This window comes from Aptenodytes patagonicus, chromosome 3 (assembly GCF_965638725.1).
Source record: "Aptenodytes patagonicus chromosome 3, bAptPat1.pri.cur, whole genome shotgun sequence".
Lineage (NCBI taxonomy): Eukaryota > Metazoa > Chordata > Aves > Sphenisciformes > Spheniscidae > Aptenodytes > Aptenodytes patagonicus.
The window spans coordinates 74,248,624-74,275,241 of record NC_134951.1 but is presented as its reverse complement, the minus strand read 5'-3'; the positions used below and the strand labels follow the sequence as shown (position 1 = coordinate 74,275,241).

The 26,618-nt window shown below is 40.5% G+C and overlaps 2 protein-coding genes across 4 annotated transcripts in view; one reads left to right on the top strand and one right to left on the bottom strand.

Annotated features, from left to right (window-relative positions):
• ESR1 (estrogen receptor 1) overlaps positions 1–4,342 on the top strand; it is a 115,463-nt gene extending 111,121 nt beyond the window's left edge. The window contains exons 7-8 of the mRNA XM_076333839.1: positions 2,485–2,668; positions 4,078–4,342. Coding sequence (XP_076189954.1) covers positions 2,485–2,668; positions 4,078–4,312 — 419 coding nt within the window. The 3' untranslated portion in view covers positions 4,313–4,342. The remainder of the gene's footprint in view (positions 1–2,484; positions 2,669–4,077) is intronic.
• A 14,016-nt stretch (positions 4,343–18,358) lies between these two features.
• SYNE1 (spectrin repeat containing nuclear envelope protein 1) overlaps positions 18,359–26,618 on the bottom strand; it is a 268,227-nt gene continuing 259,967 nt past the window's right edge. For 2 of the 3 annotated variants that reach the window (XM_076333837.1, XM_076333838.1), the window contains one exon: positions 18,359–19,565. In XM_076333837.1, the coding sequence (XP_076189952.1) occupies positions 19,325–19,565 (241 nt within the window). In that variant the 3' untranslated portion in view covers positions 18,359–19,324. The remainder of the gene's footprint in view (positions 19,566–26,618) is intronic. The other variant, XM_076333836.1, reaches the window with a different exon arrangement.

Here is a 26,618-nt window from a genome sequence, read left to right as displayed (position 1 = left end):
TGGTTTCTCTGTTCTCGCTCCTATTATGTTTTACGATACTGACCTACAGAAAGAGCTGGAAAACAACCTGGTGGCTATTCAATTTAGGCTTGTTTTCAGCTTCAGAGCTTGGAAAGACCTTTGAGACTGTTAAATTTCACTTTGCTAAGACAATTTTCTGCACTCTTGTTCCAAACCTCTGCTCGTGTGTGTATGTGTGTGATGGATAGCTGGCATTTGTTTTGGGGAAATTTCTGGTCATTGGCCTGGGGCAGGAGCAATCACAGGGGGGACAGAAAGGAAAAACAAACATCATTTTTCTTGGCAGTTATTGACTGGCAATTGCCTGAAGTCTCTACATTTTTGGGGGAGTGCTTTTTTTGAGTTATACTTTTTAATAGCTTCTGGACTAGACCTAGGTGAGAAACAATTCCTCCTAACAGATTTTTTTCTTTTGCTGGTTTCAAAGTTATGAAACTAAGGGGTGTTGCTACAAGGGCACGATAGCATCCTCTGGCTGAAGTAAGCTGCTCGGGAGGCACTGTGGGTTTATGAGACTAATGTTTCCTTCTAATGGACTGTGATTTGTCAGTAATGTTTAAGAATCTTGCCCCTACAGGTACCTGCTAAGCTATAAAGCCTGGTATTGTCAGTAGGCATATGTGAGGGTGGTTAAGAGTCATTCAGCTGAGAAAAGCCCCAAGAGCTGTTTCTCTTTGGTGAATTCATTTCAGTAATAATAATAATAATAATAATAATAATAATAAAAAGCTTTGTGAGAAAAGCGGCCATTGTACTATCTATCTATATCAAATTCAAAGCAATATTCATTACTAAAATTAAGAGCTCTGACTGATGGTTTTCAGTTATGTTGTGTTTGAGTTATCCTTTTGTTTTTTTAAAGCAGTCTCTCTCTCTCTCTCTCTCAGAGACACTCACACTGATGTTCACAAACACAGATTTATATTTCTTTTTAGTACAGAAGACCCAAAGTCATAAAACCTACTTGCAGGTTACAGTAGTTCTAGGTGTCCTTGAAGGTCCTTGAAGTACCAAGATGATGTGAGGAGGTGAGGTGTGCTAAGAAGATAGTAAAATAAATTTCAATTTCCCTGACTGCTCAGATGCATGGCAAAATATTCTTATCAAATCTGATGGTATAGCCCCCAGGCTGCAGACAGTACGAACAAGCTAGAGTATGTATGTCTGTGTATGTGTGCATGTTCGTGTGTGTGTGTCTTTTTTTCTTAATATCACTAACTGCATTGCATATTGTGCTATATACACAATGCTTTAAAGAAAAGCAAAATGAAAAGTAATTCCAGAAACTATTTTTTTCCAAGGACAAAATCCAAATTTCTTCTTGGCTCTGTGAGCTGATGCAGAAGGGCTAAAGCACAGGATTTGTCAAGTACATTATAGACACAGGGCAACGAGCACACCGTGATCAAGCCAGTTTGATTGTATTACCGTACATACAGCTTAAGCTTTTGCTGCCTCAGGACTGGGTTATAGTAATACGACCTGTTTAGAGTTATTGGCTCAATCCAGAAGATTAAAAAGCTGGTGCCGAATGCAACAGCTGCCTTTTGGCAGCACAGTGCTGTTGTGACCTGTCGTCCAGAACAAATTCAAGATAAAAATGTGCAAAATAGTTTAGAATTTCCCATTCAGAAAGCTGATGTGCTTCATGCACCCAAGAACTACTACTGGCAAAAGCTCTTATGCCTGGGTTAGATTGTTTTATAGGAGATGTAGACGGGCTATTGGAGGGGGAGTTTGAAGATGTTTTGATCTCTGGAACAATTTCCTTCTGGTCCAAATCTTCAGGCTGCTCACTTTCAGCAGCAAGCAATGCAAGATAGCTAAATTTACACAGGTTGCTTTGGACATGCTTTTTAAAGGAGAGTCAGGTTTGCAGGTGAAGGAACACACCTTCCAAGGCTCTTGCTTGGTTGGGAGGGTTTTGTTGAGGCGAGTGTGTGTAAACAAACCCTGATTTTGTTTACACGTTTTGTGATAACATATTATTCCGTTCTAGATTGACTAGCAAACCACCAAAAATCAAACATTAAACAGCAGAGAAAAATGGCAAAAACTGCCGAAGGCCTGGGCTGGTCAGTAAGTAGTGCAGAGCTCTCAAGGGGCAACAGCGTCTCCTCAAGGTTTCAGAGCCAAGTGACTGAGAGAAGAGTGCAGCCCGCAGTTAGGTCTAGCTGCAGGCTGCAGGTGTTGCCTGCCACCTGGCCCAGACCTTGGATGGACCCAGGCAGGGAAGAGGCATCGTCTTCCTCCTCCTGCTTTGCCCACAGTGACCAAATCCAAGCTCCAGGGTCATTCAAACCGGTGTCCTGGCTGGCAAGCAGGAGGGTTCACACACAGTCAGCTCCCATGGTTTAACACAGCTGAAGAGGCCAGCCACGAGGCGTACCTTGGGCAAGTCCGACTCCATCAAAGTAATTTTTGTCTGTGGTTTGTTTGTTTTCTTTCTCCTTCCTACTCCAGGTGTGTACACTTTTCTTTCCAGCACCTTGAAATCTCTGGAAGAGAGAGACTATATTCACCGTGTTCTGGACAAAATCACAGACACTCTGATACACTTAATGGCTAAGTCGGGTCTTTCTCTGCAGCAGCAACACAGACGACTGGCTCAGCTCCTCCTCATCCTCTCTCACATCAGACACATGAGGTGAGAGCAAGCACGCAGTCAGCCCTCCTGCACTGGTCCCGTGCAAGGGACGTTTCACAAATGCACACGCGCACTTTTCCTTCACAGGTGGGAGTGCAAACTGTGTGTAGAGCTGTTACCAAAAAAAAAAAAAAAAAAAAAAGTCTACTTTCCAGAAAGATGTATGGAACGTGTGCAAAACAGTACGTTGGATTATGGTATGAAAGGAGTAAACGTTTTCCCCATTTGTTTATTCTAGTTTTCTTTTCCTTTGCTTCTTGTTTAGATAGTGCTGTAAGCAGTATCTGTTTTAATGCTATGTGCATCTTGTATTCTGTTTGAAAAGTACCAAGCAGAATACTAACGTAGCAGTAGCCTAGTTCTGAAAACTTTAGTCTCCTATAAGATATGATTTAATAAAACAATCACTTTTATGTAGCCACTTTTCACAAGTGGCTTGATTATAAATCACTTTAGAAAAGATATTAGGATCATTATGTGTATTTTATGGGTGAGGATAAATGCAGACCTACTGAGTCCCAGTCTAGAGGACTGTGCCCTTTGCTAATTAGAGGTGAGGTGTCTGAGGCACTCTCTTAGTAGTCTCAGCAATGATTCTCCCAAGTGTAATTACCTCTTAAGGTAGCCGCTCAGTGGCTAGAGTGTTAACAACATGACAAGTCTATACAAAGATACAGTATAGATTTTATTTTTATGAAGGGACAAGAGCTGTTGTTACACAGATTTTAATTTTCATTTTTTCATTTCAGTTAATAAAATTACGATTAGAGTAAGCACCACATCATAGCTACTAAAGCTGAAACATGCAGATTTTACCTCCTGGGCTGATGTACAGGCCTTCAGGAAAAAGTCAAGGGGTGTGTGCATGTGGTTTTTTTACTGGTGTCTTTTTGTGGAGTTTCTTTGTCTTCAAGTTAACATTTTTTTTTCCCCTCAAGAAGAATTTGTACAATTAAGGAAGTTCCAGATGCACAGTGAAGTTAATTATTGTTTCCATAGTTTTGTGAATGGATACTATTACAAGGGAGCCTTTGCTAACAAATTGGCTGAGCTTATTTTCTAGGAAAAAAATCTGATATTTTAGGTTTTACTATGGGAAAGCCAAGATGCATCCCATCCACTTAGCCACAGTGCCTAAATTAGGAGTCCATGTCCTCTAAGCTACCTTTTAGGCAAAGGAGAGCAAAAGAGCCACCTTTAGAAGGCAGCTTGCTCATGGGCAGTCTGAAATGTTCTTTGAAGGTGCCGCCTTCTGCGACCTGTAGTAGGAGCGTACAGCAACTGCACTGTTAAGTTAGTTCTTTTGTACAAGGTGGAATTTATATGAACCTAACAAATACTATTAGCTGATAGCTTTTTTTCCCCATAGCATATTTGGAAAGTAACCGTTGTTTTGTTACAACCCACAGCAACAAAGGAATGGAGCACCTGTACAATATGAAGTGTAAAAACGTAGTTCCACTCTATGATCTCTTGCTGGAGATGCTGGACGCTCACCGACTGCATGCCCCAGCAGCCAGGAGTGCTGCACCGATGGAAGAGGAGAACCGGAGCCAGCTGACAACTGCATCAGCTTCATCTCATTCCTTGCAGTCTTTTTATATAAACAGCAAAGAAGAGGAGACTATGCAGAATACAATATAAACAAAAGTCAGCATATATAATGGTATGAGAAACCCAGCAGCGTACTACCTAGCTCATGCTTCATTTCGTCTATAGTGCCACCTATGTAAACACTCCAATGACAACAGTCACCTACGTTTTCCATTTGAGTGTTTTTCAAGCGCTTGCCTAAATTGATTGCTTATCCTAAATGGAAGACATTTCATTGCTATGGACAGCCAGCAAGGATTGTCAGGCTAATTTGATTTAAAATTTGCAGTGTTTTTATTTAATTTTGTGTGTAAGTTGGGTAAGTCCTAATCTAAATCGAACATTCATTTTACTATAAATTAATAGGCCATACCACCCATGCGTATTGGTCTCTTCATGAGTGGCAGCCTTTGTTGATATCCACCCCAAATACTGAGCTGGCTTAATCCTTTACATGCTTGAAACTTTGAAGCAGTTTGGTAGAGATTCTGGATGACTTTTTTGGGGGGGTAAATGGAAAGTTGATTGGCATCTTAGTGTGCCGTAGTGAAACTGCACTGCTAGTGACTGTCTTGGTAGTTTAGGTAGATTCCCACCTCTCTTCTTCCTACAGTAGAAGGGAACCCCTGTCTGAGAACAGTACTGTTTTACCTTGCTGGCTTACATCAGCAGACAACTCCCTCTCAAGATCATACTGACCAAACTTTTAGGTCCCCTTACCATATCCTCTAGCCGAACTGCATTACGTGCATACTATCTTGTCTGATCCTAGAAAGCTAAATTGTTCTCTTGCTTGGCAGTGTGTAAATCAAGGGCAACACGGCAAACAGTGGTAACACAGATAACTACTCTTAAATCAGACCAGATGATTACAAAAATCATCAGGTCTTAAAAAAAAATAATCTTCACACGCATACATGATCCAGCACTATTTTATAAAAAACCTCCCCCTGTCCTTTGCTTTGTTGTGCTACAAACCAAGGGGTGAGGATGCCGGTGCAAGAGTGGCACAGCAGGGTGGGATGGTCCCATCCCGCTCAGTAGAGCGTGGCCTAGCCGCGTATGGGAGGGCTGGCATCACAGCCAGAGCAGTAGGCTTTGCATTGCCTTGGCTTTCTTTGGCTCTCATTGGGGCATGCTCAGAAATCACTGTTAAGAGCCAGCTGATCTGTGACGCCAGCACTGGGCAATGAGCCTCAGACATGGTAAAGGCTCTGGGACTGCATGTCCAGGAAGGCAAATCTGGCTTTCTCCATGCAGGTGTGTAACTGTTTTTCATAAGGATTAGTCAGATTCTTCAGACCAACTGTAAATATACAAAAGGTCCACTGACATCGAGAGTTTCAGCAAGACATGGAGAGAGACTGAAGGAATCCATGCTATGTGCTATTCAAAGTAGGAGTCGGTGCTGCTGTTTGACTGTCTCTACACTAGAAAATGAAACGTGTCAGGGAACGTTGCTGGGTACTGGAATGCGATTATTACATATGCCAGGGATATTTTATTAGTCTAATGATAAACTTTGCCTGTGCTATCTGCACTTCTGGTTTACAGGTGCACTTTGGGAATTAGGATGGACCAGGGACTATTCCAATAGCTGGTTGGAAGCGACCACCCTGCCAGTAAGGACGTTTCGTAGCACATGCGTAGGCTGCTCCACAGCAGCTGGCCACGGTGCTAGAGAAGGGTTCAGGAATGCTTTTTTTACTGCTATAGTTGAAACCTTTATGTTAGATTATGTTGATTGGAATATCCTGTAGTAACTAAATATAGGAAATAGTGCAACTAATGCCGTACAGGAGTGCCTATGTCTAATTACGCTCCCTGTTACACAAGTGGAGTCTGTGTGCAGTGAGATCGAGCTACATAGCAATTGTGAAGGCAGCAAGGCATAGGATGAGTTTGTGCTCCAAGTCAAGGATTCGATTCTTTAGTGAATGTACATAATGATGTCTGTAACAGTTTCATGTACATATCCAAGGATACGCGCAGTTCATAAATCTAAGGCTAGATGCTGTCTACGTTTGAGAAAAGTCCTCGAAAACTGTGCAAGCCTAAGCATGTGAAGCAGTCACTGTAAGTTAATAGGCCTTTTATTGATGCATATTATAGTGTCATTTTTTTCTGAATCTGCTGAAGGATTTGTCTTTTTGTGTTTTCAGTAAGAGAGAGAGAGAGTGTGTGTGTGTGTGTGTGTGTATAAATAAAAAAATTTGGTACCTAAGGGCTTTTGAAGGGGTCCTAAATGCCTTGAAAGAAAATGCACATTTTGTTTTGTTCAGTAGCTGGTTTTCAAATGTGTTGGAAAAATCATGAATGCCCTGAAATGAGTGCAAGCTAAGATCTGAATGGAGCACAGGAATCCCTGTAGTTACACTTATGTGCTTACACCGTCATCATTCACTTGTAGCCCAGTGTGCGTTAGAGCTGCTCTTTAAACACTGTACCTGCAACTTGGTGTTCTCTAAGACAGAACACACAGATCAAGCTCAAGGCAATTTGCTGCCAGGCAAATTGGCTTAAATGAATGCCTCCCTTCCTACATCCCAGAACTGTTCATTACATCGATTCAAGTGTAAATTTGGCCTAGAGGAAAAAAAAGTAGTTCATGGAGAGCAATTCACAACAGAGGGTCAGATTCTGATGGTACTTACATAGGGCACTCTACAGATTTTCCCGGTGAAGCTGGATAAGCATCATATGAAGTGGTATGCAGCAGACAGAAGGATATCGTAATGTGTCTTGGAACATAAGGAATAATCAGTCAGCTCACAATCTTAATTATGAATGCTTTCCTAGGCTCAGCCCTTGCAAGGAAGTAATTTAGATTCAACCAGTCCTCCCATGTTTGCGGTGACAACAGTGAAGGGCACCCAAGAAAGAAAAACAGTGATTCCCAGTCATACACTCATTTACCTTGGGGCAGTTTCAGGATCTGTGTCATTAACTTGTTCATGAGATTTTAATTGAAGCAGCACCTTAATGAATATAGTAACCTTCCCATAGTTATCTATAAAGATGATGATTGTCCACATATCAGACAGCTGAATGTAGCTATTCAATTGATTAAACAAAGTCTATGATACAAAAATGGCAACTTTTTTCATATGTAATTCTGAATTACGCTCTCGTGTATGCAAACAATTGTGCCTGACATTTGGTAATTGTTATTTCACAGGATGCTATTTTATGTGTGTATATATATACATATATACTTTGTATTTGCAGCTGACAAACCAGTACTACCTAAATACCTGGTGCTGGATATTAAGTAAAATATATAGCATGTTAAAAAAAAAAAAAAAAATTGAAAGAAAACTATTCAAGGCAGCTAATTATGCTTTTACCAAAACATTCATAGTGATGTCTCTGGACACCTAATGGAAGAATTATTTTATAATGTTTATAAGTGGATTTTAAAAAAAAACAAACCAAACATCAAAAACCCCCTAGAAACATAGGCAATGTAATACCAGCACAGGCCAAACAGAAATAGACCAGATAAACTTGCTTTGCTTGAGAATATGGTTGTTACTAAATTATTAGAAAAAGCTTGGGAGACAGGAGGGGAGATAGGGTGATGTGTAGCACTTAGTGGTGTCCAAGTGTCCAAGTTTCCAACAATATGTGAAAGCTACACTGGATTGTAGTGGTTCGAGCCATGTCTCGATGTTGCAGACTTTGTCTCAGGTAAAACTCCCATTTGGGGCAGTAGGATTTGTACTGGGGTAAAATAATTTAACAAGGGTTTCTTGGTGTGTGTTTGTGGTAAATTTACTATTACATTTGAATGACATCTCGTGATGATTTTTTTTCTTCTGTACACTGAGTGGTTTAATAATTTAAAAATATAATTAAAGAAATAATCTGAACTGAGCTCCCAAGGACATTGCAAGGACTGTCAGCAGGTCACTGGACTTTAAATTGAAAAAAAAGAAAACAAAAGAAAACCCAAACCACCCCCTTCATCCAAGCCAGGGTTTGTATTGGAGCCTCCATCCATTCCAATTGATGCCGACTGATTCCTTAGGAGTTGTGCCAAATGTTTAAAATGAAACAAACTACCAGCAATGTAAAAATTCTGCCTCACTAGGGCCTTAGTCTTATCACAGGCTTTGGCAGGAACACAGCAAGCCTCTCATGTATATATTATTGTGCTTTAAAATTAGAATGCAACCCAACCTAAAGCTAGTGGGATTTTGTATATAAGATATTCTCAGCTGAACTTATGTGAAGTGCATTTCTTACTTTGAATAGATGGCTATTTTCAATGCTATCTACAACCATAATATAGCTTTCTAGATAGAAATTCAACACTTGTGAAAGAAGGGTCATGTTAACGATGGCATCGTAATACAAACCAGTCTTTGCTGTCACCTGCAACTATCGCATAATCTCAAATTGGTCTGAGAATTCGAAATTAATATTTCCCTAATATTAATGTCCTACCCCTTCTACTCACAATTCCCTTTCATCTTTCAAATGTAGATAGCCTTATATCCTGAAAGTTGTTTTCAAAGTGATTGTTGCCCATAAGGGTATTCGGTTTTGCACTGTGTTAAAAAAAAACCCAACAAAACCTTTTGCATTCAGATGTGCCTAAAGAAACAAACAAACAAAAATTTAAAAAAATGTATATGCTGCCATCTTGCAAATTAGTATGCTCTGTACTCCTGTGTGCCTATAATTACAAGTCTGTTTCTTCAGAAAGTGCCCATTGGAAAATGAAGGGATAGACTGCTGGTCACGAGACTCGCCTTAACAAGCCACTTTATGTATCACCTTGTTGTATATACTATAAAACTAATGCTTTTGTGCGCACTATGTAGTCTGTCAATGGGAAGTCCTTTCTTTGGTATAGGCTCAGCTGCCATAGTGTATTTGTTGAAGTATTCTGTTCTTTCACTGATGCATATAAAATTATTGATGTCTTTGTTTTGGTGAGTTTTTTCTTTGTTTTGCACCTAAAAAAGTTCTAAAAAAGTCTAAATGAAAAATCCGGTAGGCTACCTGATTGGTGCAAGATTTTTATCAATGTATTGGATGTTGAAAATAAAGAATTAACCAGAGCACTTTGTTTCATTAGTTATCTTTTGCATAGTTTTAAAAATATGCTTCTCTGCTTATTGTTTTCCAGTAGCCAGCAAAATGGTGCACTATTTTTTACAGAAACAGAATGCGTCTGTTTCTGTGCAGCTAAGTGAAAACTGTTTCTTAATTAGTTTCTTCGTCTTTCCCAAAAAGCATGAGTGAGTGGCCATATCTAGAGTCAACAATGTATTAGGTCTAGTCTCTAGTATTCCTAATGACACCAGGGAAGTCCCCTAAGTACTTAGTACTTGTTATGCTTTAACGTGCCTAGTAGTTTATATGCTTTATGTTCCTTATTTTGGCTTGTGAAACAGATTATGGTGGAAGAGACAAATTGTGTGAATTTAGCCTTCTGTAGTTGACTGCCACTTACTGTGAGTTAGCTAATATCAAGTAAAATAGCACTCCTTTCCCAAGTGAAAGTTAGTCCTCAGGGAAAAAATTGTCTTGACTAAGCTGTCAGGAAGGGGATGAAAAGAAATGAGAGATACTTTTATTGACATAAATCCACTTTGAACTTAACCCTATCCTGTAAAATACTCTCAAAATTATATTTGGTCTTTGAAAAGAATCAAACCTGTAATCTATAGCATTTACATACATATGTGGGTATTTCAATACTTGTAGATATATATCTATCAGTAATATAGAGAGAATATAGTCCCTATATTGAGTTTTTTCATCTATTTTCTGTGCTGTGCTGGTTCTGAGTGGGACTATTGGCTCATAGTTTCTTCTCTTTTCCTACATGAATATATACGTCAAAGCTCTTTGGTTTTATGCTATGTTTCACAGTACATAACTTATAAGGAAAAAATTGTAAGATTATTACCTTAATTCTAACTATCATCTCAATGATTAAGACAAGACAGGCAATATACTTTGCCCATGTGAAACCTCACCCTATAGTTTGTCAAACATGAAAGCAAATAGCCTGTTCAGACTCGAAAAGAAAGTTGGGGACTGTTGGGATTTGTAAGTGCCGAGTAGAACTGAGCAATGGTTCCACATCATATGGTTGTTTTGCAGCATGCTTTCATGACAAAGATCTTGACTGAGAGTTGCTACTTTGGCCACAAAGGGTGGGCCAAAGTAATATGAACTAATTGCACATGTACATGTGCTCAAAATAATAAAATCATTTTCAATGCTGACTGAAAATCTGACAACATTCAATGGCTTTATACAATTTTTTATCCACAGGGCGAAATGAGCACTGAGGTCAAATGCTCTCACAGTTCATGGAGAACTGGCTTAAGATGACAGCTGCTACATGGTACTGAACTCACAGGCTTAATTCAAAAAAGCAGCTAGACAGCAGAATACTCCTGCAAAATCAAAGACCTGACACTCCTAAATTAAAAACCGAACAGCTAAAGTCTAAGCATACTTACATCTGCAAAAATTGTAACAATTTGAATGGACAAAGGATTGCACAATACCTGAGATTAGGCAGTCTTTTGCCCATCTATTTCTGAAGCACAACGTGACCACACAGCATCACAGTACGGCTGAGCTGGGAAGGCACCTCTGGAGATTGCCTAGTCCAATTCCTGGCTCAGAGCTGGGTCATCTACAGAACATTGCTCAGGGCCATGTCCAATCGAGTTTTGAACAGCCACAAAAGGAGACCCTACTACCTCTCTGGGCAGGCAACCTGTTCCGGTGTTTGACCCCCCTCACATTAAAAAACGTTTTCCTGTGCTCAGATGGAATTTCATGTGGTTTAATTTGTGCCCATTACCTCTTGCCCTGTCAGTGGGCACAACTGAAAAGAGTCTGTCTCCTTCATTCCCTCCCATCACGTGCCTTCTGTGATGGGAGAAGGTGGATGAGATATCACCTTGCTCACACCCCCAGAGGAGGAACCCACCAGGAAAAGAGCCTCTGCAGCCAGGCACTGGGCACATTTCCACAGCCAGGAGCCAGCTGGGACTCCAGCTTCATTCCCGATTTCTTACGTCTGTTGGCTGAAGTAATTTGAGAAATCATACAGCAAGGACGTATCTTTCTATTTCACTGCAGAGCTCTTGCAGCTGAAACTACTGGCTCACCTTTACTGGGCCCAGCACTCTCGCTTCCCTCACTACATATACAACGCCTTGCCGAGCAGCTGCCTACGCCCCTGAGGGAGCCCATATACATGCACACAGCCATATGTGTTGCGCTCCCCCCCCGACCCCTGCTTTCTCTCTTTCCTAACATGTAAGTGATGCATGTCTTGTTCCAGCATATTTTATTCTGTTTAACTAATTAAAAGGTATGACATAGTTAAGGCATCATCGAAGAACGCATCTGACTGCTTTTACTTTTCTGTTAATTAAGGCAATCCCCTTGTTATGCAATGACAACAGCTTCTTCATGGGCTACAACTTGGTGTTCTCAGTCAGTGGGGCACCCGCCCTCTTTAAAAGCCTTGTGGCCATGCTTATTCAAAGTTAAATGATGGATTTTTTTTTCATCCAGATACTGCCACATTAAAAGCCCCATGAAGCAGCTCTTTCTTAGGCTGTAAAAGTCTTACATCTCTTTCCTCTGCATTACACTGCTTGTCTCCACCACCCAGGCAGTGAAGAGGAGAGGAAAATCCAAACATGTAAAGTAACACTCATCAGCATGCTCACAGAGAAAGAATGCCCACGGAAGGGCGCTGCGTACATGGTTTTTCTTATGCCCAGCCAGGCTCCAATTACTACCGTTCACCATGGCATCCTGCAGACACAGAGGCTCAAGTGTAAAAATGTTCATGAAGTCTTCAGGAAAATTGACCATCAAAATAATTACATTTGGCACTTATCTCAGCAGGAGCAAGGCTAACTAGCTCTCGTGTCCCTGTAAGATCTGTGTATTGCAGTATTTAGGTGTCACTCTACTAATGCCTTCATTTCTGCAGGCATACAGGTGATAGAAAATTTATCTCCTGTTGTTTTCCATTCCTACACATCTGCGCACCGCTCCAGTATGTTACCGTTTTAAACAGCTGAAAAATGCACATGTAAGGAAAGGTTGTGCTTTCAGGATTTTTTTTTTAGCCAGGTTTTGCAACACGTGCTTGGGACTGTAAGACATTTAGCTCCTCTACACACAAAGACTGAGTGCTCCTTTCTAAGACAGAAAGATTTGCTTCTTGTCAGATGTCTTCTTCATTTTCCATCCACCTCTTGAGAACCTGTGTCGTCCATGGAAAGGTGAAACAAGTGTGTTATACTGTAGAGGTAAGCAAAAAGTGCTACCCACTTGGCAGTGAGAGTCACAGTAGGGGACATAAAAGCTTAAAAGTTTAGGCATTCGTATAAAAGCAGAAAAGTTTGCGTTCCAGTCTGCCTTTGTAGGATTATTTTTTGCTTATGTTAAATCTGAAAATAGGAAAAGAAACTTCAGCTCCAAAATGTCTTCTTTGTATCTATCTATCTCAACCAAAATGCTACAGCATCATGCTTTCTTCCAGTACTTTTTTTTCCCTTGCCCCCACAGCCTGCACACCTGGCTGCACAATGCTTCAAGTTTAGCAAAGGAGTCAAAATTGCAACCATGTGTTTCAACCTGCAGCTCAATGGTCAGGAGAGCCTCTCAGACAATGTTTGAGTTATTTATAAAGAGAATACTACAGACGTGAATATCCCACTTCTTGGATAGGCTTGTGAGCACCTACATAAAAAAGTGGACTCTGGTAGCTGTTTTTTAAAACATCCTTTCTAAAAACAATGGAATGAAAAAACCCACAATTACAACATCAATAATAGCAGTCTCCCAGGATTTACAATGTGCCTGAAAATGCAAAGAGCCTGACCTGAGTAACCTTTGTGCAAACTACCTCCACATCTGCATCATCCTCGACACAGAAGAGCTCAGTGGCTCACCTCTCCTCCCCCAAGGCCACTTCTGATACAAGAAATGGACAATACTTTCCTAACACCTCCTCTCTCTTCCAAAAATTAAATGAGCCATTGTTTTATTCAGACCTCATTGTGGTCAAATCCATTTGCTATGTCTCAGGTCTTTAAATGGATTTTTACTGAACCAAGCAGTTTTGACCAGTTCATTCTCTGAATGATACATTAAGTGGCACCAAACAATAGAAGTCACAGCTTTCAGTTCCTGTCTGCTTTTACAGCAATCATTTAATATAGTTCAGATTTCTATCATTTAGCCAGGCCTTAGTCTATCACAAGTCTTCAGTGCTGAAGCTTGAAGTTATTCATTTCCTTTTATCTTGTTTCACAGATTTTTATCTACAGCTTTTTGGGAAGACAATTCTCTAAATGATTCCTATTTATTTCTTTACTGTGGAATATTCTTAGAATATTTCAACGTTCTTAATATTATTAAAACAAGCATAACTTCTCCCAAATATAGGTTTTGCATCTATGTCCTTCTAGGTCTAATTATGGCCAAACAGTGCAACAACAGTAGAATTCAGTTGGCTATAGTGCATTTCACAACATTGCTGCCAAGGTGAAAACCAGCCAGCCAGTACCTAGACTAGTTCCCTTGTGTAGGGAACTCTGTGAATATAAGACACATTCTTCCCCCAAAGCCAAAAGACAAACGACCCCCTTCCTCCAACACCCCCCCCTCAACTTAAGCAAACACTTGTTTAGATGAATTCTGCAACTGATGGCCGCAAGAGTGAACAACTTTATAGCCAGACCACTCAGCTTAAACCTCACTATGGCACTTCCTGCTCTTTTCCTTTCCACAATCCATTGCTTTAAACACCGGATAAAATACAGAAAGTGCAAGTAAGTGAGAAGATCTATGCTCTCCTCTTCTCTTGCTTAAAAATCTGCATTTCTTCTCCTTGACTCTGCTTTTATTTTCCAGAATCCTCCTCCATTTGTTAAATCCTGATAGCATCTGTAGTTTGGAGACTGTGAGCAACCAGTTTCTGTTATGCCTTTGAACACGCACACAGATGCGCTCAGATGCACATGATGATGATGAGCATGCTGAGAGATGCTATCAGTTGTAAACAGATTTCTCAACCACAAATAGCACAAGACTCTGAAGGCCAGGGATGACTGTTCATAAGACAATACCAGCAGCTTTGTCCTCATTCAATAAGTTCTAAGGAAGGAGAAAAGTTCTAAGGAAGGAGAAAGCAAGTCTGCAGGTGTTCACAGCATTTGCAGCAGAGCTGGAAGGGTGGCAAACCAGTGGCGAGAAACTATAGATCTGTTGCAGAGTGAAGCTGTTATCACTGCTGGAACAGGGTGGGGGATAGGCAATTGGTATCACTATGCTCACAGCTGTGAGGAATAAGGGCACACTATTTCTGTCAACTTCAGATCATTTGTACTCCTAACACTGTCAGTCATCTCTAAATATTACTTTTCAGTCTGCCTTCAGACTTTATAAAGCATGGTCCACAAACGAAACTCCACAAACAGATGCAGTAAGTTCAGGGCAAATGGTGCTCATCATTTTGCACTATCATCATTATAAGCATGATGAGATAGTGCCTTGATATTACCGCACAGTCTGGAGTTGCTGAGCAACCTGTTTCCATTATGCCTTTAAACACCCACTAGTTACGAGGTGACTACAGGCCAGTAAGCAGGGTTCAGAGTTGCAAGATGCATCAAGCTGCAGGGATGATTACACCTCTACAGCAGCTGCTGCATTTATCTACAGCAGAAAATGGGGAAAGATATAATGCAGTAATGACTGGATTTCCCCAAAGATGCAGAGTCTACTTTCTCTATGCTTGAACACGTGCCTTCAAAACAGACCCAGAGTTCTGCAGCTCCTGTACTGCCTTTCCTCATGCCTTGCAGCCAAGGCTCAAGGCACATTACCAGAAATCAGTCCCTCATATTTACAGAGCACAAGTAGGTGAGGTGCTTCAGAAAGAGGGTAGATGATGGGTTGCAGGCTTAGCACAGAGACAGGGCATCTCAGACTCTAACTTGTGCATTTCTTAAAAAGTTTCTCCACATCCAAGTCCTCTGTGACAGCATCCCGATGAGACAGAGGTAGGCAGAGAGAGCAGCTTGGCATTACCAGGATGAGAAAGATGCCCAGGCTGCAAAGCTGACTAGTGCCACTGGCTGCAATGCTTGACAGCTTTCTAGGTGTGTTTTTCCCCCCCCTACAGTTGCCCCATTTACCCTGATTCATGCTGTGGCGATCAATGCATATGTTGATGTCGTACTGGGGTTTGCAACTCAAGCTAGACCTTCAAGTCAGTGGTGCTCTTGGGATGGAGCTTGCTTTAACAGGATCCTGTGAAGTGCCTGGCCATTTGTTTCCGTTTTGACTTCTTTGTGCCAGTTTTTAGGATCAAGATCCAGTTCTGCAAAATCACATTTGAAATCATAATGGAATTGGTTCAGGGCCAGGAAATTCCTTTTGGAATCAAACCACTTTAATTGGTCAGATGTTGATTCTGTCCAGAGTTGAGATTGAAAGTCCCGAAAGTAAGAAGTCCGAAGTGGCACTCAAGGGAGCCTCTAACCTGCTGGCACAAACTGCCTGCGATTCCCTTGAGACATCAGCTTATAGACTGACATTCCTATCCTTGAAGGTATGGGAGATTTAGGATTTACAAACAGGCATTCTTCTGGTCTATGACATTTTCCTAATGTGTGCCTATCACTGTCTGTGACTGCCTTTTCACAGGTATTATAGAGAGTTTGCCGTTTACTGGGAGGATTGCTCAGTGTGAGCAGGTCGCTCGGGGTCAAAAGGAAGTTCTCTATATCTAACTTCTATTTCAAATTACTAGGCAATACGTTGAAACTATAGTTAGCTCTATGGCTAGAGCTCAGAGCTTGAGGCTATGAACAGAAGCAGCTTTGCTTTGAAACATCGGAAAGAAAGCAAGGCATAGCAGGTATACTCTGCCCTCCAGTTCATCAGCAAGGCAGAGGTGAGACAGTGCATGTATGCCTTGCAGGTAATCATCAGCCAAAAATGTGCTGAATTCAAAAGGGCTACTGACACTTGATGATGTGACCTTCCGAATTCTTTACTTCCTTCAATTATCGTCACTTCTTTTCCCCCTTAGCCCTAACTCTATTCAAAGAATTAATTATGAAAAGTTCCTATGATTTCACAACAGTTTTCCCCTGCCTATTTAATCAGCTTAACCTCCGCTCCTCTGGCAGTTCATCACTTTCTCATACCCCCTAGACTGAACATTTCAAGAGGTGAGAGAAAATAAAAGGGCATGACCATCATCAACAAGATGGAACCATTCCCCCCCCCCCCCCCTTCATTTTAGTGACTACTCCCCAGAACTCCCCTGGGAGCTTGAGTGAGGTGTACAAATTCTGCTTTCCTTCTGCAGAAGACAGGCTATTCTTCCCTAGACGTCAGGGAAGTGGGGAAGGCATTCAACCAACCAAGGGAAGCAGGGGCTACAGAGTGGCAAAATAGCTGGCAAAATTTACATGTCAGGTTGCAATTCAAAGCATGCCAGATGCTACCCTGAATACTTTTGATAAAGTACTTTATTAATTGCATCTGACATCATTCAAACTGAACTCTCTTCCTTGCAGTCCCCTCTCCCTCATAACCAACTCCTTTCGAAACTCCCTGCCTCTCCCTCAGCTTTTAAATACTATAAGAAATAAACATAGGTCTCACCTGTGACTTTTTGCCTGGTTCTTTCAATAGACTGCTCTTCCATAGGCTGATACTCACAGGCTATCTACTAACCTTTAGATAACATCTACTTCCATGAGATCACCAATAGTTGGCTGGAAAATAGGAGACAAAGTCAGGCTGAGATTCTTATTTCTCACTAAATTAGTCTTTTTACTCTTTACAACGTTTTCTTTTAAAAGAAAACAAAAATATCTTTCAACAAAAAAATTAACCACCAAAACCAGGGACTGGCTGATGAAAGGACGTCTAAAGCATGCAGAGATCTGGACTAACAGGTCTGAGCGAACTACCAAATTATTTGCGTAGGTGCACTGATTACCATTGACTAAATTATGTCACCAAAGAGAACGATATCAGAAAAGAGAGGAGGGGTCAATTTTATGGAATCTGTCAGGCCTGTTGCAAGTAACAGCTCATCCTCGTACCCCAAAAGCATGTTCCTTATCTTCGTCTACTCAGAATCAGTGATTATGGATACTAGTCTAGCCTAGCATAACTTCTGAACACCAATGAAGGAAACTAAGCCTTGAAAAGCAGGCGGCTTACTTGTGTCAGTACAAGTCTGGGTCTCAGACACTGAAGATACTTTGCTGACATACAAAATCCTTTCCAGGAAAATGTTAATGTTACACTTACCTGGAAAGGAGGCTTTATTTTGACTCCTCCAAATGCTGGAGTTCAGATTGTGGTACTCTACCTCTGACCACCCTTCCCTCATATCAGCTCCAATGATGACATCCCAGAAAAGTAATCCTACGTAACAGCAAATAATGTGCTTGTTATTGTCTTCTGGCTCTTTTATTTCTGTTACATAGGCCAATATATAATAAGTAAAAACATTTAATTCACAGGAAAAATTCACATTGTGTGTCATGGCTTAAAAAACCCCAAACTTATTAAAGAGCAGTAGCTTAAAGCCATGCTCTGTATTTTTTCAAAATCGAAAAGAATCCTGTTTTGGTCGAGTTCTGACTGATCAGCTGGGCAAAGTGTCTGCCACTGCTCAGACTGCAAGTTTTCTGCAATATTTCTGGAAAATTTATGAGTTTCCGATTTGTTCCGTTTTTCTGCTCTTTATGCTTATGTTTTGGACATATTCCACTAGACTAACTATTGGTGAAGCACAGACATCTATCTTGGTATTAAGCTGCTATGGAGAATATTAAGAAGTTTGCAGTACACCCACAGGAAAAAATCTGCTTCAGTGTGGACTGATACAACTTCAGTTGCCAAAGGTTGCACATGAGTGCATACATAAACACACACACACACACACACACACACACAGAAACAACACACAGGTGAGAATGAACTTCAAGAAGCATCTTGAGAAAAAAAACCTGAAATAACCAATCATTAATTCAAAATACAGACAGCTTTCAATATTAGCACAACTTTTAACGTGATACTTTCCCATATATTTTACCATTTGTCAAGTTTTCCAGATATTCCCATTCAAACATACACCTAATACCGTTAATTTGTTACAGCATTTTTTAATTCTTTTTAGAAGTGCAGCATATGTACGTCTTCTAATTTTTTTGTACCATACTTATCTCATTCTAAACTTAGAGGTTTCCATAGTTGTCATTAAAAAGCACGTAGACAAAATATTTTATGGTATCTATAACAAATGCAAAGAAATCAATACAAACAAAACTTGGCTTAGCAAACTGTACATACATAAATATGTTCTTTGTTTTTCAACTTGACATTCAACATTTTTCCTCATAAAACCTTTCACGATCTTATTTATTACATCAATTTTTTTAAACCTTAAAAAAGTGCTTCTCAGATTTACACCTTGTGCATCCAAAGCAAAAGTTAGAACACCATGCCCAAAACAGAAACCACGGGGAATAATACATTGCCATACAAGATCCTTTAAAATTGTATGTTACAAATGCTCTAAAACTTCTTTAGCATTGGTTATTTTGTATACCGTAGATACTGAGAGGGTATTTAACAAAGACTGGCTAATGGCCCATTTAGAGCAGCACACAGAAAAGGACCTACAGTATCAAGTCCTTGGCTATGCATAGTACAGGGCAATGACCTGGATATAAAGTGGCCAAAAGATCCAGAATGCTGGACAGAAGGACATTTCCCTCACACACATCACATCCTCCTTAGTACCCAGGATGCGAGTATTGAAACAATGCTACTCAGGTAATACGTTGTGCAGTTTGATACTGATATACTGATGCGTTACTAGCTGAGTGCCAGCAGAGAATGATATGGACACAGCGGTGGCTACAGCAGGTAGGTAAAGCTGCCACACTGAATCCTGTCACCCTTTAAAACCATCCTGCCTCCCAGCTAGCACTCCAGCAAGATCACCCGCTGTCTCACGGGTCTCCTTCATAATGGAGGCGGACCATTCATGTATTTTAGCATGGGGTGGAAAGAGCGGGCAAAGTTGTTGGCCATGGTACAGCTGTAGTCCTCCTCGGTCATTGGCACCAGGCAAGCCAGCCCGATCAGGAGCAGCAAGAGGAGCTGAAGTGGCAGAGCAGCTCTGAGGACTCTGAGGAAGAAGGATGGGCGCTGCCATGCCGGTCCAGCCTCAGAAGGGGAGGAACCTGAGCCACCTGTTGTGGACCTGAGAAAAGAGGATGGACAGGTGAATACACTAAAACATTACTGCAGCAGAGGTTGCCCTCCGGCACTTAGCCTTCCCTGAAGGCTGGTTTACAATTTGTGCAGACTTTGGTTGACAACTGCAGAGGTATTTTTCACTGAACATCCTATTTCCCTAACACTCTTGAGAGACCCCGTGTTTCTAGACTGGGTAGGAAAACACCAAACGAAAACACAATAGAATGGGCTTTGTGACCCCAAAGCCCCTTCGTCAATTATGGGGAAGACTTTCCACTTAAAGCACTGTGCTCTAGAGAAGGTGAAAATAAAAGGTGGGCCATACCTGTCACATGTGGTCAATGGACACTGTCTAAAAAGGAAGCCTCCATGTTTAAAATGACAGTTGCATTTGGTTTGCAGAAGCTTCTACATTCATTTATGTATATAGTATCCCCAAGGGTATAATGCAGTAAGATTCAGTTACATTGCTCTTCAATTAATAAATACACCCATATGCAGGCAATGGGGACTAATTTTCTACACAGTATGTTGTTTTTTGAATCTTGCACTGAATCAGCAGTTAAAATCTATTTGCTCAACTGACTTGACACCATCACCTTCCAAGTGATTTTCTCCCTTGTGTCTACAGATCTGACTTGAAATGGCACATATCTATCACCTGCCTATGGGAGAGGCAAGACCTAACACGAACATTTCCAAAGGGACACTTCAAATTAAGCACAAATATCCAACCTATTTTTTAATGAAGGATAAAGACATAGATATCATATTTTCCTTTTTGACTGAAACTGCCAGAGCTTTAATATACGGACAACAGGTTTTGAGATAAGTGGATGACTGAAAAGAGTGATTATGCAAGTTAAAATCTGATGGTCGCAGTGTGCCAATTAAATGGCATGGTGTCCTGGTTTTGGCAGGGATAGAGTTAATTTCCTTCCTAGTAGCTGGTACAGAGCTGTGTTTTGGATTTAGGGTGAGAACAATGTTGATAACACACCGATGTTTTAGTTGTTGCTAGGTAGTGTTTACACTAGTCAAGGACTTTTCAGCTTCCCATGTTCTACTGACTGAGAAGGCTGGAGGTGCACAAGAAGCTGGGAGGGGGCACGACCAGGACAGCTGACCCAAACTGGCCAAAGGGATATTCCATACCACGTGACGCCATGCTCAGTATATAAAGCTGGGGGAAGAAGAAGGAAGGGGGGGACGTTTGGAGTGATGGCGTTTGTCTTCCCAAGTGATCGTTAGGCGTGATGGAGCCCTGCTTTCCTGGAGATGGCTGAACACCTGCCTGCCCATGGGAAGTAGTGAATGAATTCCTTGTTTTGCTTTGCTTGCATGTGTGGCTTTTGCTTTCCCTATTAAACTACCTTTATCTCAACCCATGAGTTTTCTCACTTTTACCCTTCCGATTCTCTCCCCCATCCCACCGGGGGGGAGTGAGCGAGCGGCTGCGTGGTGCTTAGTTGCCGGCTGAGGTTAAACCACGACACATGGAAAGTATTGTATTTTAGCGCTAGCCAAAAATGGCAGAACTTAGAGCCTTCAAATAATTTGCTTCAAGAACTCTTGCGTTAAGACATTAGGTCACAAATTTTGTCTTAGACATGTTGCTCTAAGACATCCGTGTGGCTGCTATGATTCTGAAGCCCCAGAAAATCTATGGTTTGCTAGGGTTTAAGAGATAAAAATGCTGTCAAGAATGGATTTAGTCTCAGCTTGAAGGTGTAGGAGATCAGGCTTGTTGGCTGAGGTCAAATGCTCCCCAGTAAAGCAAGTAGGGGGTGATGGTTCCTTAGTGTCTCCTTGCCTTCCCCTTGTCCTTTTGATCCTGTCTCCCAGATAAATCTGAATCTGTGTGAGAAAGCATGCAAAAAACAAAATATCGTCTTCAAAACTATGCCAGGCTTGGCAAGGGTCCACTTCCCACGTGTTCAGAAAAGAATTCTTTCTATGCTTGAGATTATTTTTATTGTCTTGTTCATATATGTGTATCATCCCACTATGAAGACTTCAAGAAAGCCAGACAGATTTGGTAAAGTTTAGATGACCAACAGATACATAAACTGTCAGGTATGCTAAATGATTAACTTGCTCCCTCCTGGGGAAGGAGCAATGATCAAAACATCAGATCGCGTGTTGTTTGAATCCACATTATTGTAGCCCGGATGGAAAGCTGCTTATCACATAATGTAAGATCACATATTATAAAGAACATATTGAAAGGATATGGCACATTTAACAGCATCAGAGCATTCCATATTAAAGTTCAATTAGATCAGGACTTCTACTGTCCGAGAATGCCAAGACAGAAAGTTAATGGACTGAGGTAGGAACAAAGGGAACAAGGAGTGCTTAATTACCTTCCAAGCATTTGATTGCACAGTCTACCTATTTACAAGGCTCTCATTGTTCAAATGTTGTTAATCCCAATCAAAAAAGGCCATATTTCTGCGGTTGGTAACTACTCTGATAATGAGCAAAGTCTGAATTTTCTTCATTGACTCAGAGTGGGGCAACACTGGGTGTCAGAAGGGGAATTTCCAAAAAGCGGAATCAAAAGGGAGCAGGCAAAGTTAACATCTAATTTTTCTTTTCTTTCCCTATGGCTTCAGTAGCACAGTCCAGCACTTTTTGCTTTGTGTTTTACCAAAAAGAAGAAAAATAGTGGTATATGTAAGCTGCATGGCTTATCTCATCAAAGAACATACACTTTCTTTCAAAAATTAAAACAGTTCATGGCAAAGTTTTTCAAAACGCTTTTTCTGCAGTAAAGTAGGGTGTTGAAGAATAGTTTCTAATACTGCATGGAAACAATTAAACAAGCAAATAATGAAACATTATGAAAACATCTTCAGAGGGGGAGTTCTAAAAAGTGCAAGTGCTGTACTGCCTGTGTTTATTGCAGGTATACCTCTAATCTACGTAATTGGCTGAAAAATGGAATGGCTCGGCTTAGAGTGTTTGATGGATTTGGTAAGGAGAGATGGTTAAAAATATACATAGTTAATAAAAAAGGTTCACTATTCATAAGGGCCAGAACTCCTATTTACTCCAGCAGGAGAAGGGAAAGCTGAAGTACTGTATGCCACTTCGGAGAAAAATGTAATTTCTTTTTCTTGAGCTTGCATCTCTAGCTGTCTCTCTTCTGGCTGCTCCACTGTTTGTCACACTGGCCCCTGTTTGAGGAGGGAAGGAAGTAAGGCCATCTGCTACTCGCTCCATACACAGTTCCTACTAACTAGATAAAAGGGGGAGGCACAGCTGCAGACCTGGCCAACAGTAAGCTGCTTCATGTCAAGAAATCTCATAAATTAACCTAAGAAGTGCAAGCAATAGTTACCCTTACTTTGGGAGTTTGTAATGTCAGTGAAATTGGAACTCTTTCCTAAGCATTTCAAGAGAGGAGAAGCTAATTTACCAGGCTATGTATTGGATGGGCAAAGTGAACTTTAATTTCAGCTCAGACAAGTACCTTCTTTTAAAGATGACGGAATTTTTTTTTTTTTCAAAGAAAATATGGTTGAAGTAATCTATCTGTATTGCAGTAAACGTGAAAGATTGTAACAGAAGAATTTATCATTCAAGCGAAGCTGATAGGAATAAATAAAGCGAGTTTAATGGGGAAGTGACTAATGGAACGCAGACAACAGACTTACATTGAAAGAGGCACTGCTGGGCTAGTAGGATGTTATTACTGGAGTTAATCAAGGATGAATCTTGATTTAATATCTTTATGAAAAGACTATGGCACAAAATATAATAACAGCAAATTTCATCTGTATGATGACAGAAGTTGGAAGTCTTTGCAAATACAAAATAGGATTGGCTTCTTGCACAGAAAAAAGTGGGTGAATCCAATAGGTTTAAGAAGTAGCTCAAGGAGTTTAAGATTATGTTACATAAGGTAGCAATAAAAACTTCTGCTATAAATTTAGGAGTTCACACTCTGAAGATAATGAAGAGAATCTAGAGCTGTTTGACACAGGATAGCCACAAACCAATAATGTGGCTTGTGAGTAGCTGTGAAAAGGGACAAAAGAAATTTTAAAGCATATTTCAGTTCAAGATTTCTAGAAAAGAAAAGGGGCTGTTTTAATGATGTTCTATAAGGCACTAGTCAGATTTCACCTGGAACAGTTTGTATCATTTTGGTTAACATACTTCTGAGAGATGAATTCAAACTTACACAAGCTTAAAGGAGTCAAAAAAATGGGAGTATTTCTCCTATAAAGGAAATAAAGAGTTGAGCTTACCAATACAAAACCTGAGAGATACTAAAACTACCCTCTATAAAATAGCACAGAATGGACAGAAAGAAGGGTGAACAGTTGTTAAAGTAAAGGAAGGAATAATGTTGGCACAAAACCAAATTACTACATCTAACCATGGATATATTCAAGGTGGAAATTATTGTACTTCCAGATAATCAGAGAAATTAAATTTGATAACAACCTTCTAATAGATGTTTTGTTCCCACTCATTCTAATTTTTTTAAGATGGAGGTTGCTAGAGTTATGAAGGAGAAGGTATGATGCTCTGCCCACAAAAGCAGGCAATGACTCCTCTTGGTGGCCTAAGAGACTCTCTAGGAGTGACCTTGTTTGGCTGCATTCTGACTTCTACTCTCTCCCTAGCTCTCAGCATCACATCACCCCAACCTCAGATTTGGCTTACCCTGGAAAGAAGATGAATATGTCCATTTCAAAGGCAGTTAAATATGAAGTTCAAGTACAAGCTCTAAGTGAGAATGCGGGAGATAACTGGAAGAAGAACCATGGCAAGCCAAGCCCAAACCTTGTGTTTGAGCTACTGCGTTGCAATGACCACCATTTTGTGGCCAAAGGCACGGAGAGTGCTCTGGCCTGGTCTGCTCCAGGAACCGCAAGCAACCTTTAAAGATCCACTAGTCATTTGGAGAGGCTCGGGGAGAGCAGGAAATGGAGGTTGGCACTGTGGCACCAAGACTTGAATAGAGCTGCTCAAGAGAGACAATGTAAACACCCCTGAGCAAACTGAACCACTATTTTAATCTTTTTAACATTTTAATCACTTCAAAAAATCCACAGGCACAGATCCAGGTGTGCATTTACGACAGCTCTATTAAACTGATGAAGAAAGAGGAGTTGCTTCTTGGACTTGCTTTTCCCACTTAGCACACGATTACTAATACCGCTTGAAGGAGCCTTTAGTTAAATCCACAGTGTAATGTCTAGTTTAAGCTTGTACCTTGCTTAGCATCACTCTATATATGCTTGCCTTCTTGCTGTGATAATGGGGAAGGCAAAGTGCTATCACAGTTGTCATATACATCCCCTAATTTTTAAATGAACTTTCCTTCACAACCTTCTATGTGATAAACCTTTTAAAATTGACTTCAGTTCTCCTGTATACTAAACTCTAACAGGGTTTGCTGATCCAGTGCGAGATCAAACATAAAGTACTCTGATCAGAGGCATGTCAAAATATTAAAGAACACAGTGACAGCTTGTACCGCTTTATCAGTTAAAACCACATTATACATCAACCACAACCTGTCTGGCTTGCGCATTTGATTAAGTTTCCTATTCAGCAGTGACTCATTTGTATTCCATGCTTGTCTGAATGACAAATTGAACATTGTGTTGTACTGCTACAAGATGTGTTAATAAACAGTGCTGGAAAGACTTGATCTGAAAGGTGCCGCACCAATGCCACTGCTAGAATAGAGGTTGATCTCAAAGCTGCAAAGCACTGCTAGCTGCTCTTTGAGCCAGTGGCTCGCACCTACAACCAGAAACCTTCTCAAAAGGTTGGCAGAAGTGATCTGACTATACAGGAGAGCGGAAGAGCGCACACAATATGTTTCTTGAGTACAATGTGGCTAGTGCAAGCATGCTGATCTGCCAAAGACATCCTCCATTCCTCCTAGCTGTTAATGGCTGCAGAGTAAAGCCCCACTCCTCCCTTTTCCCACTTCCTATAAGAACCAAATTGCCAAGCTTCATAGCAGACTGGAGTTGGAAAAATTAATTCTCTTTCTCCATCAGACAGAAAGATGGAGTGTACATGTCACATATTTTCTATGTCGTTTCCTTATGTTTCAAAGAAAAAAAAAAAATCCCTAAAAATAAGGCAGCTTCTTAGTGCCAGCAGAAGCAGTGAAAGATACTCTACCTGTTCTATCTGCTACACGGTTTTGCAACTATGCCACTTTGCTTTATATGTGTAGTTAGTGGCTGTGAGTAAACTGGTTTTTTTAATAAGTGTTTATGTAAATATCTACATGGTAAGTAGTTTTAGTCTTTATTTCATTTATATTTGAGAATAATTTTGCTGAATAAAGCCTTGATTTTGCTCATGAAAAAAATAATACTCTTCAGGTATTTTTTGTCTGCTTGGTTACTGCTCAATCACTGTATGAAATCTAGTGTTGTCTTTTTTCCAACATCAAATCTTTCACTTTAACAGGAGTTATTTTAAAAATGAATTCGTTAACTTTTGATATATAGAGAACAAATGAGATTTAAGACTTAACTATAAGAACAAACATATTTTCATCATACTTTCTGATTATTTTAGGTGTTGCAATGCATAAGATGCTGAAATAGCAAAAAATGTCCTCTTTATACATATTGGCCTGCTGATTTACCTTTTTTTTTTTTTTAACTTCGTAACTCTAGAAGCTAGTGAACTGATCAGTGAAAGAGTGAAGGTACACACATCACACTGACAACAACAAAGAATGCAGAAGCACTGTTAGCTGCAGAGATGACAGGTTGCTGGAGACAAGGTGGAAAGCAAAAAGCTGTAGCTGCAAGCCTGCTCTCTACTGGTCAGACAGAGATGGGGCAGTGCTGCTCCCAGAGCAATACATGGATGCAAGCACTTGGCAAGTGTCATGGCAGTGTTAGCACGTTATATTGCAGTCGTCTTAGGAGGGGAGAGAAAGTGACCCCAAGTGTCAAAACCCTCAAATTCCGATTATCATTTTGAGTCTTTAGTACTGAAAACCCACAAACTGAACAAAACATTTCAGGGGGGAAAAAAAAAAGAAAGAAAGAAAGAAAAGGAT